Below are 20337 nucleotides of genomic sequence, written 5' to 3' on the forward strand. Positions count from 1 at the left end.
ATGCAAGCAACTGCTTGTAAAACGAGTCCCATTTTACAAAGTTCTTGATTTACCGAAATAATTCGTGGTTCCCGGCGATTTCGTTAGATCAGGTTTTGACTGTATAACCCCAGAAATTTGGGACGAGGGGGAGTGATTATCCAAAGTGTACTGTGTATCAGCTCAAAGCTGTTTCACACCTTGTGTGTAGAGTATGCATGCAGTCTCTAGCACTGCTGGATATGCAGTTGGGCCTCACTTCACACCTTGTCCACCAGATGGCGTTCCTTTGTGCCACCAAAGCAGTTTGCTACAGGTGCAACTTTCTGTTGATCCAAAAAGTCCAGACCCAAGAGCTCGTTTGAGTATTCCGAAATGTTATTTACATGCAAGGCGCCAAAAGCATGTTCAAAGCTATGTCAAACATAAATGGTTAAAAATGTTCTCCACATCACCAGGGCTTGTTTGGTGCATAAATATGTGCAGCCACACATTTGTGTCTGACTGTGGTAAGCTATGAAAAAAGAAGTAAAGCATTAGTCTAGCATGAGCAGTGAAAAGTGTTTATTTCCTGACCCAAATAGTTTTGCAACACAGGTTTTTTAAATGCAGAGCATTTCAGTAACTCGCGATGTCACCCGCGTTGACGTCCGTAGTCGTAGTCCGCACCCCTCCCCCTACACTATATAAAAAAAAATACTATCCGGCGCCTGGTTTCGATCCCTCGACCCTGCGGGCGGAACGCAATGTACATGGTGCTCTACCCACTGCGCCACAAAGCCGACACAGAATGGGGGGCTACGAACGTGCCTTATATCCTTGACTCATTCAAACTACGTCAAGAAGCTGCTGATACAACGCATTCACTACCACCAACTCCCCAAACACTAAACGTTAACGCAATACACCCACCCCCCATGCGACGCATTTACTCGAGTCCCCCTCGCGAGGAGATGGGCCCAATTTTTTCAGTGTTAGCTGATTGATTTGATTGTAGGGTTTATCGCACCAACGCAATGCAGGCCACGAGGCGCACCATAGTGGAGAGCTTTGGATTGATTGATTAATTGCGACCACCTGGGGATCTCTCTAACGTGTGCCGAAATCCTGAACACACGGGCGTTTTTGTTTTTTTGCCTCCATCAGAAATAGTGTTATACTCGGTGACAACTTAAGAACGGCACCGGAAGTTTCCGCTGTGCCTTTTCACCGTAGCCAGATGTTTCTCCGCGCAACGCAAGTAGGGCGTTACTGGGAATATTTTAAACATGGCGTGAGCCGTTCCCGTGATTTTTTGGACTTAAAATATGCTTATAAACGACTCCAGTGACGACAAACAAACGGCGGCGTGAGACAAGGCAGACGATATCACGCATTCATAGCAAACCCCTTTCAAAACGCGCGCGCACTGACGTCACGGGTCCGGCGCTTTGGCGGAGTGATACACTACATGAGGTGGTGCCGTTCTTGAGTTGTAACCGAGTGTAGCTGTCGGTACTTCACGGTGTCATAAACACTGACAGGGAAAAAAAAAAAAAAAGAAGCAAACGGGGGAAACATGTTTATTGCTGGCAGTCCTGTTTGTTTCATTGGTATAAACACAGAAATTGTAGAAAACTGAATATGCAGCAGCATTAAGGTTTTCTCTGCGCACAAGGAGAAACACTTGTGTGAGAAATCCCAAGGGAATAGGCAAAGTGGGACATACTACAACGTGTGGGAACTTCGCCTGCCATTACAAAAAAGATGTGAAATAAACAGACACAATAAAAATATAGTTTTACTTTTTATGTGTTCTGCTTTCATTATTCTTTGTACATTCATCACCATTGCTATCGGTCACTTGTAAGAGTGTACAATGCTTTTTTTACTTGTATTGCAAATAACCTTGTCCTGTTGCCTCTCTTGCTACCTGTTCCATTGGAGGTCTCTCAAGTGCAAAGCTGATTCTGCACACTGCACCGAATTTTCCAGGAATGCTGCTGGAAACATTGCTACCACAACTAAAAAATTTCTCAGTAGCTTAGGAAGTGAGAGAGGTGCCTTCAGGCAGGCAACCTTTGCGGCTGGCTTGCTGAACTACAGCTGAGCTGCACTGAATGCAATGGAACAAACTCTATGTGGATTTCTAACAATAGCAGTACTTTGCAAGTTATAATGAATATTTTCCTTGCAGTGCCTTGTAGCGACTGCTCGCAGAACCAAGGCACCTGCAACTTGCTTGGCAACTGGGTAAGAATGAAGCTGTTAGCCTGAACTCTACTGGACCACCTCCCTCCACATCAGTAATATGCAACAAAGGAATATCAGCAGTTTCACACAATAATACCTAGGGAAGAATCTGCTGCTACATTCAACGCTAACCCCGATACGCCACTCACCACCACGCTTTCACAAGAACAGTAGGTAGTGGTGAATAGCCTGCTTGGGCATGAAAGGTTTCTATGGCCGTGAAAATAGCGTTTTGTCGCGAGTGAAAAGCAATTTGCTGTTTAGAAACCACACTGTGTGGAATCAAGCACCCCCCCCTTATTCTACATGTGACCCACCACTACCCACCTCTCCCATTGCGGGCAACAATCACAGCACCAAATTCCTCTCTAGGTATTATTGTACAAAGCTCTATGAACATTGGCACTGATGAATATAAATATCTGCACAAAAGGAAGACCTTCCAGCCTTTCACACGGAGCTGCTGCTTTCAACGTCTGCACAGTTCGGCGCATGGCTTACCACATGAACAAAGTTTCTGTACAAAAGCTCAAAACGCTAAGTAGTATGGTTTTTTTTCTCTTACCCTGCACTGACACCGTTCAGACCCTATCTACCACAACTACAGCTGCCTCACGCTACACAGCTACGGCTACCTAAGTGCAGGGATTAACACTCTCCGGGAATCTGACGTCCCCACAACCAAAGCCTTGCTCCCGTACTGGCACACGGAACACGCGACCAGACGGCATGCAGATGCACAGCTTGTACCAATAGGAAGCATCGCTCGAAGGGTTCTCGGAGCGTGGCAGACCGGAAGCCAGGATGCGGATGCCGTTGCTGCCGTCCAGTGTCAGGCTTTGGTTCTGGGCAGAGAAAAATTTGAAACAGGATTAAGGAAATGGCTAAAGAATTGAGCAGAGACTTGACAGATGTAACTGGGTGATCATGAGGATAATGTAAAACAAGAATATAATTTCTATGGAGCTGGGGAAAAAAAGCAAAACAGGCAGAGCCCACAGGCGACAGACAGCTTAGTGATAAGCAGCATTTGACATCAGTTACTCCTATAGGACACTTTACTATGTCTTGTAGGCTGCAAACTACTTCATTTTAACAGCTATCTAGCTGTTTTCAATGTGCATTTACACATTGGAATGCTTCACTGGCAGAAGTTCTGAATTCGCTAGCTTCAATTCAATTATTGTAATGCTTCCAACCTACGCACCTAATGCTTAGTAAAAAAAAAAAAAACGCTATTCATTTTATAATTTCCAACAGTGGACTTGTTACACACTGTAGAATGAAGGTTTCTGTTGTTGAAGGGTCCCCAAGAAGACACATTCCGACAAATCTCTGGTGCACATTGGAACATGCATCTCGCTGTCCCAGTAATCTCTTCCCATCTGAATTTCATTTAAGCATGAAGTATGAATGCAGTATGAAAATGACAAAGCAGCACAGTTTCAGCCTTCGAGCACTCATCCTTTACACAGCCATGAAAGCTATCAAGTTGCACCATGTATTGTGAGGCTCACTATTCTTCATCATGCAAGGAGCATGTGACAATGCAGTTGTTTTCGTAACCCGGGTTAGGAGACTCAGGCTCTCCGATTCAAATTCTCTATGCGAAATTTCTCTCTCTCTTTTTAAGCTGGCCTAACTAGTACCGTATTTTCGGGTGTATAAGTTGTGGTTTCTTCCTGAAATTTTCATTGGTGCGTCTATCCACCGGCGCGGCTTATGTATGGAATAAACTTGGTACGTGGCGGCCGTGCACGGTCCACGTTCGAAGAGGTGCCTGTGCGCTGCGTGATGTCACCGCACGTTCAGACACAGCTCTACGGTCTAAATGAATGAATTATTTGTTAGCGAGTCGGAGGAAGAAGACTTCGATGGTTTTGCCTAAACACCATTTGTAAGTACATGCCATCTGTGTATATCATTAAACCATTTTTGAGAAGTTCGTTCTGTCTAGACTTTGGACGGTAGATGCACGTGTCTAGCACTGCTTACCGGTGGATGTGTTCAGAGGTGGTGGTCACCGCAACTATGTACTTTCGCCGCACTTTCTAAAGAACTAATCCTCTCTGAGTTTGCCCAATTAACAAGTGCGTCTTACACACCGGTGCGACTTTATGTATGTTTTTTTTCCGGAAAAACTGCCGTTTTGAGGGGGGTGCGACTTGTACAAAAGTGCAACTTATAGACCGGAAAATACGGTAATTCCTTTGCATCATATGTAGGCAATTGCGAGTCGTGCAAGTCGGTGTAAGCCGCAAGCTGCTCCCATGTTCTTAGTGTACATTTGACCGAGTGTGGAGTAAGGCGTACTTCCTCGACTTCGCCTGTGTCCGAGCTCATCTTTGGCACCTTCCGCTGAGTCGAATGGACCTACAGCGGCGTCCACGCGACTCTATGTGGTGGATTGCGGCTCTGGTGCTCGTGTTCTGGCTGACTAGTCCGGCGATACAGGCCATTTATAGCCGCGAACCTCACACGGGTTATCGGTGTTCAGGCATTGCCACACACGTACACTGCTCAGTGCGTCACCGTCGTCATCGCCATTGCCGTCGCTCTCATCGTCATCGTCATCACTATCCACAGTAAAGTCAACATCCCAGTCACTGTCAGACACAAAGTCCATGTTGTCGCTAACGCTGCTTTCTGTACTGCTCCAAGAAATACCCCTTTTTCTTGCAGCATCGCCACCGCCGACATTCTTCTTGCAAAGCGGCATAATGAAATGACTGCTGCCAGGCTTAAAACACGCGCAAAAGGCACGGAATGCGTTTTTTCACAGACACCTACCCTTATCTATGGTCGAAACTTGCAAGGAAAGCAATTGATGACAGTGATACGTCTTTGTCGGCGAAAGGAGTGGAAAATCAAGCCGGACGAGTGTGGCTTGTCGTTGGCGGCTACACGGTTAAGCAAATGATGCCTGCTCCTTGTCAGGAGTCCACCAGAAGCGATCTTTGTGCTGTGATTTACCTGCGCTACAGTGACGCCATGAGCAATGCAAAAGTTTGTAGGGAAAGGAATAGCAAACTTTTCCAGCTGCAAAAAATAAAAAAAAATAAAAATAAAGTGATAGTTATCTCAGGCCACATAAAGAAACTGCTCAGGCTTCTTTGTTGTATTAAAAAAGTGTTACAAGAACCTCTTCAGCCTATTTTCTGTGAGTCACCATTTTTACGGATATTTTCGCATTCACAAAGGAAAAAAAAAAACTATTTGCAAACAATATGTTCCGAGACTACTTTAAGCATCTTACCACACTTCGGAGGAATATGTTGTGGCCGGCTGACCAGGTGATGTTGTGCCCTTCCATGTCCAGCCCTCCGTTGCCTTTGAGGAGAATTTGGTAGGGAGATGAAATGATCAGGGGGTCTCGCTTGGCACTGGTAAGCTGCAATGTACATAGACAGATAGTATTAAAAAAATGAACAAATGCACCACCTGTGTGCTTTTTGCTCACGGCAAACAATGATGGAAAGGAAGTGAAACAACAACCCAAATGATACCAATGAAAGCGCTGACTATTGCTATTGAAACTGTTTTTAGGACAATCTATTAAAATAGGCTTGCAAGTGCATTTACATCTTGCAATAAAAACAATAACTGCACAAGCATCATCTTTATGCCCAACATTTTATAAGCTCTGCCAGCTTCAAACTGCCACAGTTTTTATCTCTGAGCTACATACTCCTCTAGTTTAGCTGCTCATAAGTTTACTGAATGCACAAGTTCTAAGATATTTCTAAAAATGCTGCTGGCACAACATCCCTAGAGCTCACCATGTAGAATTCAACACTTTTCTGCCCACGCCTATTCAAATTGATAGTATACTATTGACGCGAGTTCAGATTTCGCTGTTTTCCAATTCAAAGTTGGCGCTTTCTGAGTGTTCTCCGAGAGCTGGCGCCATCTACTGAGTAGTAGACACCCCTACATTCTCCTTTTGTTTTTTCCCCCTGCTTGCTGCGATTTTTTTAAAGCTCCACCAGTGTCATGTGACGGGAGCTCGGATGATACGGAGATATCGTCGAAATCGCAAGCTACAGTGGTGCAGAAACGCCGCATTCTTGGCCATTTGGACGATTCTGCACATGACTCTTTGGATTACATTAGCAGCACTGACTCCGAGAACAACTTTTATTCATCGCATTTTGGTATCAAAAGCGAAAGGGCGTAAAACCGGCCAGGAACCTCATATCCCTGTTCAACAAAAACTCCAGAAAATGCAAAAGTATCGAAACTGTAAACTGTGCTATGAACAGAAAAGAGTGGAGCAGAAAGCTCGCAATGCATGTGCGGCCAATCTATGATTCACAAGTTTGAGAAACTGCTTTGCAGAGTGGCACAAAATTTGCTGGTGCTGACATTTTTTGTGTAAGTCAAGAAATTTTACAGTTAGGCACTTGAGTGCAGGAGTTTTGCACTGATAGTATATGTACAAAATGTATATCAATTTTTTTGTCTTTTTTTTTTTCTGTGAAGAGCAACACCGACGTTTTTGCCTCTTTCAAATTTTGCATTTGTCTGAAAACTTTTCTGTACAGCCTTCTTTTTTTTTTCTTTTTTTTTCAAATAATAATTCTTGTTTCAAACAATTACCGCCGCAAAGGAAATTTACTCTTCTACAATTTCATACCATACACTTACATGTTGCATATTTTTTGTGACCGGGAAAAATTGTTTGCTAGACTGCCCGAAATCACTGCTTTTCTCGTGGGCAGGAAAATGTTAAAAGCCTGAATTAACCTTATACCGGACATAAATGTACTAACCCTATTGCCTAACTGTTTTTTAGTAACAATCTGCTCTGGGTTAATGTGATCTCTCTCTTGAGGCTAACCACCAAACTTTTTCTATGAGCTAATGGCTTAGTTGACACTGACGTGCACGAGATGCGATCTCTTGCTGGGACGGCCCTACCCGTGAGACGTGTGCCTCCTTGACGCTGAGGTTGGGGATGCCCCTGGGCAGCTGGAAGCCCTGGTACTCGGTGGAGAAGATGGTGCGGCCCGTGGTGGGGCTGCGCACCCGGAACTCCTTGACGTTGCTCACCACCGTCCAGTCGGGGCCCACCTCCAGGCTGGGACCCCCCCTGGACGGTGGCGACGCTGCCGCCTCGTGGGCCGCCGCCCTGGCAGATGCCGGCCTGTCCCGAGTGGTTCTCACGACCACCTGCGTCACGGGGGCAACATGAACATTTTTAAAGGTGAAAGACTGAGGGTGCGTTCCAATTTACCCCTTAGACAGCTTCGTTGCCGTCTTCGTGGACAGTCCGCCATGTTAAGCCCCGTTTAAATTTGAACGAGGCAGTCAATGAAGACTGCTTCGAGGAGAAAGCATCAAAATCAGCAACGATGCAAGCTACCTTCCTGTCTAAACTACTAAGCTACGCCAGCACCATCTTTTTGTGTATTAATGTTGTTAAAAACTAACTTGTTCTTTTACTGTAATATTTAGTATAATTTTCTAGGGTAAAGATAATTTTGTTTAATTTTAAATCACGTAATATTTGTAATAATAATGGTAATACTATTTACGGAACTTGCGGCTTGAATTTCTCCAAGTGTCTGCTACGAGGTTGTCGTCTGCCTTGGTGTTGCATTTGTGACCGCTGCGCCGTTCCAATTCCTATTCCTTTAGAAGTCTAACTAGACTGCTTTGTAAGCTGTCTACCAAGCTGTCCGCAAATAGGAATGCAGCCTGAGTCCCCAGGCTTACGGAGCACATGAGGTACAGAAAATGATTGCACGGTAGGTACACAAAATCGCATGGAAAATCAGAGCACACGTCGGGGGGAAAAAAACACAGCAGCGCCGGAGGAGGGTAGGCTGCTCTCAGACATGCAAAGGCAAGCGGCTTTGAGAGGTACAGGCGCAAACAGGAGGCTCCTGGCAATAGCTAGCGAGCAAAATGAGCTTCGGAGGGTGCTGTCCAGGGGGTTGGTCAACTGGAGATGGGCTGCAAAGTTCAACAGAAGGCTTGAAAGCCGATCAACAGAAGGTCCACTAAAGGCATTCGCCTTCACATTCCGTGAAAATTCCAAGCACACCACGCAAAGCTTTACAGATAAAAAGCTGGCATGTCTCCTCCGGTTGCCACTTGTTATTTACTTAGACCTTATGACATGCCCCACAGCCGTTTTCGGGAAAGAAAAGAAAGCGGCAAGGAATTTACACACCGTGCTTATGTAACAGGCCCCTTTAAGAAAAATGTGTACACAGCAACGAAACCACCAACTTGTATTCATTTGTATATAATTTTTGAACATTTAAAAAAACCTGAGCTGCTATTCGTGAAGCATTCCAAGTTATTTGCACACTTCCAACAATCACGGCGGTCTTGGCTTTATAAACCAGGCAGCATAGAGTTTGAGATTCTTAAAATACATAAGAGATGTAAGAATAAGCCAGAAGTGTTAATTCACTCACATTTTATATCTTTTAAAATGCATTGGCACGCCCCAACGACGGACCTTGCGACCTCGCATAGTTTAAGGTTCCAAAGGATTTGAGGAAAAGCTTCTGTTGTTTTGTTTACACTATGCGACACCACAGTGAAAAATAAATGCCTCTTGTTTCTAATTTTCACATCTCAGCTAAGTTTTCCAGAACCTGGGTTTGAAAGAAGGATGTTTAGTGACTGCAAGAGAGCAGGAGCACAGCTATCCTGCAGAGGCAACAGGAATCAGACCGTGAAACAACCCAGTGGTACTACTTGCCGGCTGCGACTCGCCCGTGATGTGCAGGTCGGTGTCCTTGAACCCCCCAATGACACCCTGGTGGGGCACAACCGTTCCCAGGTCAGCATTGCTGAGGAACCTCAGCAGTCGACCGGTGGGCAGAAACTCGAGGCTCTCCATGCCGTAGCCGATGCGCAGGACGCCCAGCAGCATCACCGTCACCTGGGAGCAGTCACAAACCATCACTGCCACAGGCCCCGACTCCGAGCTATACGTGCAAGCTGCAAGACACGATGCCACGTGAAGCGACAGATCACGTCCCAGGTTCAGCCAGCAGAAAATAAAACCCTGCCCCATCTGCAAGAAAGCGCCATAGCCATTCTACAGCCTCCCAAATGATTAGGTCTGTTCTATTCTGCCTGCACTCTATCTGAGCCATTTCACAGCAGTTCAGCTCTGGTGCAGCCTGATTACAGCATCAGCATGAAATTTTCTTTTGTTTTTCTTACTGTTTATCTACGAAACTTGTACCACTACTCTCCAGGGAACGCAAGGAAAACCGCAATACTAGTTGTGTATTAGCCGGCATGGTTGATAAATGAAACAGCAAAATTCAGGTACCACAAGCTTTCCTATCTACCGTATTTTTTCGATTCTAAGAACCCCACGATTCTAAGCAACCTCCCCTGCTTTAGAAGAAAAAATAGGAAAAAAACTTTGCATGCGAATCTAAGCACCCCCTTTTCTAAGCAATCATCGCAAGGTGGATTTCAAATGCGTAGAAGTGGGCCCAAGTTTACGTTTTGGCGAAGTAATTTATGAATTTTTCAATTGCAAACCACTTCAACTGAACAGAAGATGACCTGCTGGTGGATACTGAGGTCGGCGGCTGAAGCGGCCCAACAAACTCGCATGGCAGTAAGGGCGACTGAGTATCGGACGTAAGCAGTGGGTACACTGTCTGTACCTATTTCTCTATTCAATATTGCCAGTTAGAACATTATTCCTTGCACCTGTCTCCTCGAGATAGGGCTGTGAAAAAAAGTGGCGAGAGGGGAGGGGAGGGGGGGGGGGACAATTTAGGTTTTTCAAATCTAAGCACCCCCCACCCCTCACTTTGGGCATCGTGATCATACCAAAAATAGGGGTGCTAAGAATAGAGGAAATACGGTATATGTAAATTCAGGCCACTAATATGTAATTCATAGACATTCCATATCAGTTGTGCTCTCAGTGATCTCTTATGGTGCAGGCAAGAAAGCTAGACAAACAAGCAAGGCACAGCATGCATGTCAGCAGAGGAAAATTTAAGGTAATATAAAAATACGATGAAGGAACAGAAACTGCACGAAAAATAAAAGTTCGTGCAGCTCCAGTCATCTACAAAAGAAGGATACATCCGAGTACTTGCAGCCATGCTGAGAAGGTAGGCATGCTGCAGAAGTGAGACAGCTTACCGCAAGATTTGCAAGAGAGACCACGAAGAGACCCACCACCAAGCCATAGAAGAGAAAGGCTTTGCGACCACGCAGGCCTGTTTTGTGGAGCGAATTCTCAAAGACAGGAACGTACCCAGCGGTGAAGTTCCCATTGTGCCGCTTGTTTATTTCTTGCTTTAGCATGGCTTTCTCACGCATTGAAAGCGTGCTGCGGGACGCCTGAGGGTGAAACAGAGAAAAGAAACAACACTGTACAAGGATTTCTTTGAGCAAAGACATTGGCAAAGACATTGGCCATTTAGATTTGCCAGTAAATAACAGTGTTTTTACTCGCTAGTTATCCCATTCGTATCAACCCCCATGATGGAATAGCTGTGTAGAGATAGAAAGTGCACCACAAATTTATCAGTAATGTGGTCTACTATCACCACCTCACTGCAGTCATAACCCACCTCAGGGTCATTCGTGATCAGCAACATGGTTTCAGTCAAGCCAAAAAAATCCAGCAACAAATTTTTAGTGAAATTGGGGCTCCTCCAAAAGGTTTGCAAGGTGCATGTATGGGCTATTAGCTGCCAGTCACCCAGCTCTCAACCAGTTGACTGCCTGTTACGACAAAAAAATCAGCACTTGTATGTATGCAGTTCAAGCTTATGATGGAAGAGACAAATGTGCTAAAATTGAGTAGGGACAGCAACAATGTGAGATTTGCAAATAATAAATGGTGTTGCAAAGACGAGGCGTAGAAAAACCTCAAGAAACGCCACAGGCAATTTAATTCGTATATTTATTTTGTAAGCGCTTACGAACCAAATGTCACCAATGTGATGACTCAGTGTACTGCAAGTACGTAAATTGGCTAGAACACGGAATAGATCTCGAATAGTTCAATTTCTAAACGTAATCACGCAGCTGAGAGTGCAACAAACTAGTTTCGCGCGATATGGTTGAATACACTTACAATTTCAATGAGTGAAATGCCCTGGGCAAAATGCAAAAATTTAAACGTCCGACCGCCACACAAATCTGCAGTTTTCGATAACAGGAAAAAAATTGTGTCTGAAAAATCTAGTGGAGATGGGCAGGGCGTGTACACCAGAGGTCCTTTTACAATGACAGAAACATTGCGCTGGCATTCGGCACTTCGTGAGGAAATTTGGCTGAGGTCTAGTAAGCGTTACCACATCTCCCCCACTACACCGTGACCCGACGTCATGACAGCTTCACAGCTTACGGTGGGAGCAGTCTGCCTAGATTTTTACCCAACCGGGCAAACCGCTGCCACTGACTAGCCCGTCACTGTTATCAAACACTATTTCTTGCTATGGTTGGGGTTTTGGCTACACGTAGTTATGGCTAGCTACGTCTGGTAGTCAGTAATTTTGAACAGTGATCAATATTTCTCAGCCATTGTGACCAGCAGAGTAGTTAACCACCGACCCTTTGAGGCACCGAGTTGAGCACCACAAACATCCAGTGGGACGGCCACCCACGAATAAATTTTGTGGCCCCTGTCTGGTACACGAAATGTCAAATGCTAACGCATGGGAGCAAGGCGATGTAGCGGGATTTCTCAGATGGCCAAGAGAAACTATGCAGAACAATGCGCAAAGATTTATGGTAATATTTTTCTACCTCAACAGCAGGAACAGCAGCCATTGAAGCCATTTCAAAATACAGCAGCCATAGAGGGGAACCGCTCTGCCATCTCCAGGCGAATGCAAAGAAACCCATTCGAAGAAAGTTTTAATGATAATATTAAAAATTGCAGATAATTCTCCTGGGAAGCTTCAACAAGGCGCTTTTTCACTAGACCGACAAGTAATCGCAGAAAGTTTTGGTTTCGGACATCCCTGAAAAAGTGGCCATCATTGGCAGGAAGCATGGCCGAGCAAATAAAATTTTTTTTTAATGATGCTGCAATATTGTCATACCAAGTTAAAGTATGCAGCTCTGTGGATGCCGAATGCAGTCATTAAGCAATATCATTGCCGAGTGTGGACGGTGGCCTTGATTGCAAGGCACGTCATTTCTTTCGAACGGCTAAAGCTCGTCCACCTACCGTTCCTCAAACGCAGATGGGTGTGCTGTATGGCTTGTTGGTTCACTAACTTCAAGAAAACTACTTAGACGTTGGGATTAAGCCACACATCACAGGCGCTGTGTTGTTTTTTGCGTAGTCCCGTCGTTTGTGCTGTGTCAGAGCCAAAATAAACCTCAAATTGCGTCTTTTGGCTCTTCCATTCCTCCAGCTTTCCATTAGTGACACATGGCAATTAACATCCGCCCTCCACACTTTTGACCGAAGGTCGGACAAAACACCGTCCCACAAGGCTGAGGGACAGCAGGACCACAGCCACAAAACCGGAACACGACCTGCCTAAATCGGGACGTCTGGTCAGTTTGGCTACTTGGTATCTAAATACGCCTTGCGGTATTCGGCTTTGTTGGCGTTCACCTGTGTCAGTGCCAGCAGAAAGCCCTTAAGCAGACATATACTTTCGACCAACTCTACCACTTCCCCACACACCACTTGACTACATTGATACAGCCTTTCTGCAAAGCATGGGCACATACTGGGGCTCTTCGATTTACCATCTCGGACTTACCGCGGGTACTCTGAGAATTCCCCGAAGCCATAGGGATACATGGGAAATTGTATGCAGGACTGCTTCTCAGGGAGTCCAAGACTAAATCGAAGAGCCCCACTGACCAAGTAATTGCACCAAGTGCTCAGAGGCAGTGGTGAAATCCAGAAAATTCACAAGGAGGCACACATTTGCCATATCTATAATGTAGGTTTAAAGAAATGTTCTGAAAAAAAAAAACTACACCACTGCACAGAGGCATCTTTGCCACCAGCCCGATACTAAATTTTGGTTGGAGTTCCGTGTGGTAACTTACCTACAAGTGCGACGCTGTTGCACTCAAAACTGCACATCATGATTTGATCAAAAAAATTTTCCACACCAAAGACATTCAAATACGTAATTTTTTTTTTTTTGCCAGAAAATACGCACTGCTTCAAGCGCTTCACGTTTAGCAAAGCCTGAATTAGACTTGGGCTATTTTATGTGCGGCCTGGTTACTACACCAAAGACAGAGACGCATCAAGTTCTTTTTCCATTTATTAACCGTAAATTCACTGCTCGGAAGGCATACTCCTGATGATGTCAGAGTCCCCTGCAACGAGAAAGAAAGAGAAACATGGAAAATTAGTGATCACATAGTCAGCATATTAGACGTGCAAGCCAGAGTTTAATTGAAAAAAGAAAAGGATTACATGCAGATGTGAAAATGCACACAGAATAAAACTGCCTCACACCCAGATCTCTGTTTATACACTCATTTATTTTAGCGGATACAACGAGCTTAACTCGAACGCATTAAACTTGGTGCTTGTTTTAAGCCAGTAATTAGGGGGGACACTTCAGGGTTTTCTACAAAAATTCTCCCGGAAATCCGGCATTTGTTTGGAAATGAATCAGCAGTGACGACAGTAAAGAGCACTAACAAATTCAAAAAAATTAAACCGGGAGAAAGTTCTCTGGACAACCCAGCTTCCATTAGCTAGACACAACAATGCCAGTGCAGCATTTGCCAGCCAGAGGTAGTGAGCGGCAGAATCATGCCAATACTCAATGAATTACAAAGCTGCACATGAGCGGCTTGCTTCCGGCAGGTACTGGTTGAGAACAGTGGACCATTAGTGCACGATTGTGCAGATCGGTACTTTGAAAACGTCGTTCCGGGAAAAAATCGCGATTAACCCGCTTTTTCGTGAAACATGTTCAAGGTGTAATATTTTACCCGAAAAAGAACAACCGTAACTATAAATTAGGCAGCGTACGAAAGTAGGGGGCATGCTATTGTGTCCCTAACGGCCCACCGGCTGCATTTGCATGGTACTCTTGGTGCAATAAGCATTCTACAAAGAAAGGCCGAAGCCTACGGCCATGGCAGCCTACAAGTTTGGGCACACTGCACTGAACACAGCGCATGCTAATTTACACTCATTTGCACACTTTGAGCAGTGCAAATGAACCTGTGCGATGCTTAGATTACACTGCCAGGAATGCCCAAGCCAAAACACCATACAAACTGGTATATAGGTCGTGCTTTTTCAAAACAGATCTGCATGTAAGTCACCCCTCGTCTTATACAGTGGTTATTGGCAGAATGTTATTTGTTGTCTGGCAACAAGGTGTGAGTGTAGTCTGGCCACAAAGTGCAAGCATTTAGGCAGCAAGTCCGTCGCCATCACCCTCTTTGTATGGACTGCTTCTCTGTTACAAGGCCTTTTGTATTTTGTAGTTCTCAAGTTTTCAGTTTTTAGTCGTGTGTGAGCCTGTGTTTTTGTGCGTGTCTGCTCCGAGGTGAGTGGCAGAACTCAACACCAGTTCATCGCTGCGTTTAGATGAAAGAAATAGAGCTCGCTGAGGAGAACGAGAATATGGCGGCCCAGAGCTCGGAGAAGAGTGTGCGGTACTGGCGAAGCCAGTAAGTTGTCAACAAGCGACCCCGAAACAGACGATTCCATGGAAGCCACGCGGTGCACCCTGAGGTGGAGAAAGAAGTGGTAGACTTCATTCAGGAGCTTTGCGCATGATTGCTGCCCATTATGGTGGAAGCCATCCGCTACAAAGTTGTCGAACTCATGCGCCATGATGGTCTCTCTAGGCAGGAGTTTAAAACGTCATTTTATGAAGCCAAAGAAATTTACTTTTTGTCGGCGAACGTCTATCTACCAGAAACTGCCGGACACATGTCATCCTTAAACAACTCTGACAGCTCAGAAGAGTGAATTTGGAGATCGCACTTAGACAGATGAACCTCAAGACAAATATTCACACTGTAAGCGTGTTTCTCACGCACTTCTCTGACAAGTTGTTTTTTTGTTAACATCTTCCACTTCAAGGCAAGGGGTTGACACATATTTTGGTTTATACTTCTGCAAGTGAAGTGGCATGTTTGCAAATCTCTAAAAAGGACAAGAGAGAACCAACCGCACTCTCTTCTTCGTAATGCAACACTTTAATTAGATTACAGCTGTGGCTGTCCAACTGGCTGTTGCTGGTCAACACCATGGTTTATTTTTCATATTGTCAGTGACCATTTGCCATCATCGGCGATGTGCACCACCCTCTTCTATTCCTGAATCCATACGTACACTTCTGACGCTTCTGTGTGTTTCAAGTACACACGCAGTAGGAGTGACACACTCAATACCTCGCTTTCAACCACAATACTCGACAACAAGCATTTATAGCTTCAAAAACTCCCTACCAGCTTGAGCTAGTGCTTGCGAGTAGGCACCAGTGCCTGCTTTGTTTTGCACCTTACACTGCTTGCTGTGGCCTATGATATATCGAAAGCCACCGAAAATGTACTGGTTGTACCCGAGTACAAATAAACAAAATGTCGATATTAACCATAATATGGGCGAAAATTGTTTGAAAGGCCGAGATAACTGGAAAACACGAGCGATGGCTGCTAACAGCGTCTTTTCTTCTACAGCCTGCTAAATGAACTCTCTGGACTCCCTAAACAGCTGCGCCATGGATTACATCGTTTTACCTGCCCAAAATACAGCCACAAATCAGCCAACTCACTCCAATGTCTCTAAAAAATACTGGCCATTCTTTACCCCTACTGGTAATGCTTACATGCTCTCAAAGGAAGGCCACTGAAGAACCAAGTGGAACCACCAAGATAGCACGGTTGAATACCGAAATTCAAACTGGCCCAATTGCCCCGCCAAAAGGTGTTCATATTTCAGTCAGGTGAAACAACTCTCGCCACCATTACGAAGAGTGGCAATGCACGTAGAGTAAGGTGCTCAGTCTGGGTGTTTCGGAGCACGGCTCCATAAACGCACCTGGGTCGGTGATGCTGAGGCAGCACACCCGGTAGTACTTTCCGCAGGCCGTGCCCAGCTCAATGTTGTTCCCCGTGTAGTGGTGCACACCAGTCTTGGCCAGCATGGCGTAGTACTCAATCTCACTCTTCCTGCACAAGGCACACACGGGAAGAACCCAGTGGTGTACGTGGAAAAAACGCCCCACAACTCGCACAAAAGACAAGGGCAGGGCCATTCTGCCTGCTTCGTGCAAGCTCTTAGACAACAAACTTGCCTAGTTACGAAAAGGAAACCAAGGAGTAATTGTAAACATCTAAAATGACATGACCATTGCAAGTAGAATGTGGTTTGAGATTAAAAAAAGAAAAGAAAAGAGGGCTGATTAAATGTCATGCACTGCAGATGAAAACCAAATTTTGATCACTGCAGTTCATTAAAGAAATAGGAGCAAAGGCATCGCACAATTAGACAAGTACAGCTTCGGAGTTTCCCACAATAGAAGAGCTACTGTTTGTGGAAAGTACGTTGCTAATGCCCTTCGGCATGTGTGACAGCATCTGAAACTTGGTATCCATGCCCACATTGTAATCCTGTGACAGAGTGCCCTCCCGGGGGAGCCAAAATTGAACATACACATCACATAAAAAGGGTTCCCCTTCAAGTGCACACCCTTATATAGACTGCATATCAAACACTGCACTACAAGGCAAGGACAGTGCTCAATTACATTCTTACTGATGCATACGCCAATCTACTCACAAAAATACAAATCAGAAGCACTGTCCGTCCTCGTGTTCTGGTTAGCTTGAGACTTTGCGGCTTGCATTATCCATTTTACAGTTCCCGTTTTCTTTTGAATGAGATGCAGCACCGCCAAGAATCAGAGGTGCACCCCCGGGAAATGCTAGACTGTAATTTCGCAATCCCATAATTTGTGTTCCTGCCCCCCCCCCAAGACTGACGAGGCTGCTCGAAAGGCGTATAAGCGGCAATGAATGAACCTGTCCCCTTGCTCACCTGAGAGGAGGAGTGTTGTTGGCAATGATGATGAGCTTCGCCTTGCCCTGTCGCAACGTCTTGATGGTTTGCTTGTGGCCCAAGACGTACTTTCCAGACTTCATCACAAGGGCTAGCCTCGAGTTGATGCTCTCCAAAGCCTTTTTCTGCACGGTCCAACAAAAGAGGCACGAGTGAGAAGTGAGCGAACGAGACCCTCGAAGCCGCAGTAGCGGGGGCCCTGTCTCCCTTGCGCCAGGAAGTTTTACATACCCGGGCTTTACGGCAACTTGTTGAAAACTTAGGGGCTTTATTGTGACTTATGACAGCAGGCACAGCTAATGCTAGAACGGCTAACAAAGTCTATTTTGCCAACCAGTAGGCATGCGACAAAGAGGCAATGTTGGTTAAAGCCGCCACAAAAAACATAGTAAGATGCGTCGATTTGCAAAAGCGTGGGCACTACGGGACCATTAACCAGGGAAAAACTGCGCACAAGGAGTCTGCCGGGCTGGCCTTGCCAGTTTCATTACAGACCGTTCTCTAAGCACGAGTATTCAAGTAATACACATCACGGTATTCAAACTTGGGCGTCAAATAATGCAGCAAAACTTCGTGGAAAACCGAGCCGTCACAGTTGCGGTCGCCATCCATTTCAAATTCATTTCGAACTCTCCGTACACCACACATGCCGGCTGACAGTGATGGAATCGTTTGCTTTTGCGGCAAGTTCGCCTCATTTTAATAACGGACCTCCATTACTAAAATAAATTTTTAACCAAGGCGCACAATGCGGGAAACCGAATACAGGGTGTATTAAGCAACCACAAATCAAGATTACCAGCAAAAGCACAGTAACAAGCAGCATGGAGTTAGGTTTAGCCTTACCTGTTTCTTTTGAGCGACCATTGTGATGCCGCGGGTGGGTCCACTGGTCTGAAACAAATAAACGACAGCTTAAACGTTCAGCTAAAGCTTACTTACAAGTATTCTTTTTCAGAACTGCCAAAACGTGATTACAATAGTGGCACAAATGCTACATCAAACAAACGACACTCACACCACGTTGCCGAAGGAGGCAAAAAGACCCGGATAAGGACTCTCGTCCCCAACGCTGACTTCTTAAGTGACATTTTAAAATGCACTAATAAATAATAATAATCAACACGTTTTATTTTTGTTTATTGCTGCTTATAAAATATAATTAAAGTTTTTAAATTTAGTTTAAGTGAACTGCCTTGAGTTGGAGGGTAGCGTGTAGCGTCGTCATGGCAGCTGTTTGTGCTTGCTGTTGTAATGAACTGTTTTGATCGGTGATCGGCTGTTTTAATGACCACTTGCTCCCGATCTGATTGAAAACCAACCTCTCCGCGCTGCGCAAGGCGGTCATCATGTTCATATACTTGAGCAAGAAGGTGAGTTCGACCCACCAACTTTTTTCCCACGGTTCTTTACTCCCAGGTGAATGACACCTGTTCGCAGGAGTTTGAGCGAGCGCGTACAAAAGAAACCCAGATTGAGTTCTTGCAAGTGCGTCGAATTATGCGCTCTTTACCGACAGCACCTTACGCAACTGCTACCGTATGCTCTTTGATTCCACCCATCAAATGCTGTAAATATTACGAATTTTATTAATTCTATTCTTGTTCTGGTCTTGTACACCGAAAATTACGTGAAACCAAGTTGGATAAACATTGGAAGTTTGTCTTATTTTTGGTGCTACCGTTAAAACAAGGCTGGTGGTCCATGGATGCTAAGTTACGCAAGACAGAACCCCGCCACTCCTGTAGAAAACGTCACGGCGGTCTCCTTATGGGTTCTTTTCATACCTGTGCGCGCATCTTCGCGCATAATCGAATCATCTAAATTGATTGCGAAATTACATTTCTGTTATTATGCAAAGGCCTGCAATGCAATATTCTATGAAATTTATTTCACATTTTGCGAATCCTGCGCGGTGTTCACCCATACATTCACTCATGTGAAAATGTAGGGCGCACCGAAAGAACGCCTACAGTGCTGTTTCTTCTCATATATTTTTGAAAGAACGACGGCGTCTTTTTTTCCCGCGCATAACAGATCGCCATCCCGAACAACACACGAATTCAGTGCTTGGCGTGGAACAGAGAGCATGGTTACATTGCTTGCGGTGGTGAGAATGGACTTCTGAAGGTTCTAAAGTTGGAGACAGGTAAGCTATGAATTAAATAGCATCAATTTCATGCCTTTTTACTCAGTTGTGTTGTGGTAAATGGGTGGACGAAACTAGCTTCGCCTTCTTCTCTGATAAAAATAGCGTTCTGTCATTCAGATATCGGGAATACTGGGCCGTTTTTAAGCAGTCACAGCAAAGATCTTAATCCTAGTGCTCAATGTTTTGATTTGCAGACCTGAAAGTGTTCTGTAAGCTACTAATAGTAAGGTAGCTTATTAAAAAGTCATTAATCACGTAAGGAATTAAATAAAACTAATGTCTAAAAAATTTGCAAGAGGAATGCAGTTAAATTAACCTACGATTACCGTACTGGTTTGGCCACATTTTAAATTGTGTTTCTACTTCAGGAATTTTTTAACATTGGTGCAAGTCCACCTAAAAAAGAAACAAAAAAAATGGCAGCATCTCCGCTTTGGGGAGTATGGCGAGGGTGTGGAATACGGGGACTCGAAACGACATCCAAGTTGCGCTCAGAGCGACATCCGATTATTCCCTAAATGAAACTGCAACCTACGGCTCAAATCGAATTTCGCTTGATCTTCGCTTGATGGTGGTGTGCGCGCGGATGGATGCGGATGAACATTGGGAGGTCCTAAGGCAGAGTTACTTGATATAGGAGTTGCGAAACTCCCCATAGGCCCCATGCATCAAAAAGTGGCCCTACGATTGGTCCACTGTTTTGGATCTTGTTTTACAGTGGCGCCATCTGTTGGTGACAAAATAAACTATTGGCGGTGAGCGTGACCACGGGCGGCGCTGCGAAGGGCGTCCTCGTGACGTCGGCTTAGGGATTCTCGCATTTGTCGTCTGCTTCACTCAGGCTCGCTCTACCTGCTGTTTCTTTGCGCTCGGTTGTCTTGTGATGTTTGTCCACGCCAGATTTTGCGTATGCGCAACTTTTCATTAAAATCAGACTTAAAATCCCATACACTAGCTC

The 20337-nt window shown here is 45.1% G+C and overlaps 3 protein-coding genes across 8 annotated transcripts in view; 1 reads left to right on the top strand and 2 right to left on the bottom strand.

Moving 5' to 3' along the window:
* Nucleotides 1-1524: 1524 nt before the first annotated feature.
* Nucleotides 1525-12409, bottom strand: Scgbeta (sarcoglycan beta). 4 transcript variants are annotated; one of them, XM_077702544.1, is made up of 6 exons: nt 12392-12409; nt 10348-10548; nt 8930-9112; nt 7132-7383; nt 5468-5602; nt 1525-3056 (listed from the first exon to the last, which is right to left on the bottom strand). In XM_077702544.1, the coding sequence occupies exons 2-6, from the start codon at nt 10525-10527 to the stop codon at nt 2847-2849; spliced, it is 960 nt and encodes a 319-aa protein (XP_077558670.1). In that variant the 5' UTR covers nt 10528-10548; nt 12392-12409; the 3' UTR covers nt 1525-2846. The 4 variants fall into 4 exon arrangements, with proteins under 4 accessions (XP_077558670.1, XP_077558667.1, XP_077558668.1 ...); XM_077702541.1 differs by lacking the exon at nt 12392-12409 and adding an exon at nt 11965-12080; XM_077702542.1 differs by lacking the exon at nt 12392-12409 and adding an exon at nt 11770-11906.
* Nucleotides 12410-13439: 1030 nt separating this feature from the next.
* Nucleotides 13440-18312, bottom strand: Rpl30 (ribosomal protein L30). Its single transcript, XM_077702547.1, has 5 exons — nt 18246-18312; nt 18074-18121; nt 17207-17352; nt 16208-16338; nt 13440-13512 (listed from the first exon to the last, which is right to left on the bottom strand). Exons 2-5 carry the CDS (start codon nt 18092-18094, stop codon nt 13472-13474), a joined length of 339 nt encoding a protein of 112 aa, XP_077558673.1. The 5' UTR covers nt 18095-18121; nt 18246-18312; the 3' UTR covers nt 13440-13471.
* Nucleotides 18313-18428: 116 nt separating this feature from the next.
* Oseg4 (intraflagellar transport protein Oseg4) overlaps nt 18429-20337 on the top strand; it is a 46552-nt gene continuing 44643 nt past the window's right edge. For 2 of the 3 annotated variants that reach the window (XM_077702538.1, XM_077702539.1), the window contains exons 1-2: nt 18430-18600; nt 19265-19376. In XM_077702538.1, coding sequence (XP_077558664.1) covers nt 18577-18600; nt 19265-19376 — 136 coding nt within the window. In that variant the 5' untranslated portion in view covers nt 18430-18576. Of the gene's footprint in view, nt 18601-19264; nt 19377-20337 lie in introns of all 3 variants that reach the window. The other variant, XM_077702540.1, reaches the window with a different exon arrangement.

Source organism: Haemaphysalis longicornis, unplaced genomic scaffold (assembly GCF_048455015.1).
Source record: "Haemaphysalis longicornis isolate Haplotype H1 unplaced genomic scaffold, Haemaphysalis longicornis Haplotype H1 scaffold_3, whole genome shotgun sequence".
Classification (NCBI taxonomy): Eukaryota; Metazoa; Arthropoda; class Arachnida; order Ixodida; family Ixodidae; genus Haemaphysalis; species Haemaphysalis longicornis.

Excerpts from the sequence above, each read along its gene's own strand:
- Rpl30 (XM_077702547.1), bottom strand. The coding sequence starts at position 18,094 with ATGGTCGCTCAAAAGAAACAG. Across the intron at positions 17,353-18,073 it reads TGGTCGCTCAAAAGAAACAG|AAAAAGGCTTTGGAGAGCAT; the intron begins GTAAGGCTAAAC and ends TGGACCGTGCAG. Across the intron at positions 13,513-16,207 it reads CCTCAGCATCACCGACCCAG|GGGACTCTGACATCATCAGG; the intron begins GTGCGTTTATGG and ends TTCTCGTTGCAG.
- Scgbeta (XM_077702541.1), bottom strand. The coding sequence starts at position 12,063 with ATGGGTTTCTTTGCATTCGCCTGGAGATGGCAGAGCGGTTCCCCTCTA. Across the intron at positions 10,549-11,964 it reads CTGCTGTTCCTGCTGTTGAG|GCGTCCCGCAGCACGCTTTC; the intron begins GTAGAAAAATAT and ends TTTCACCCTCAG. Across the intron at positions 9,113-10,347 it reads TCTCTCTTGCAAATCTTGCG|GTGACGGTGATGCTGCTGGG; the intron begins GTAAGCTGTCTC and ends GACTGCTCCCAG.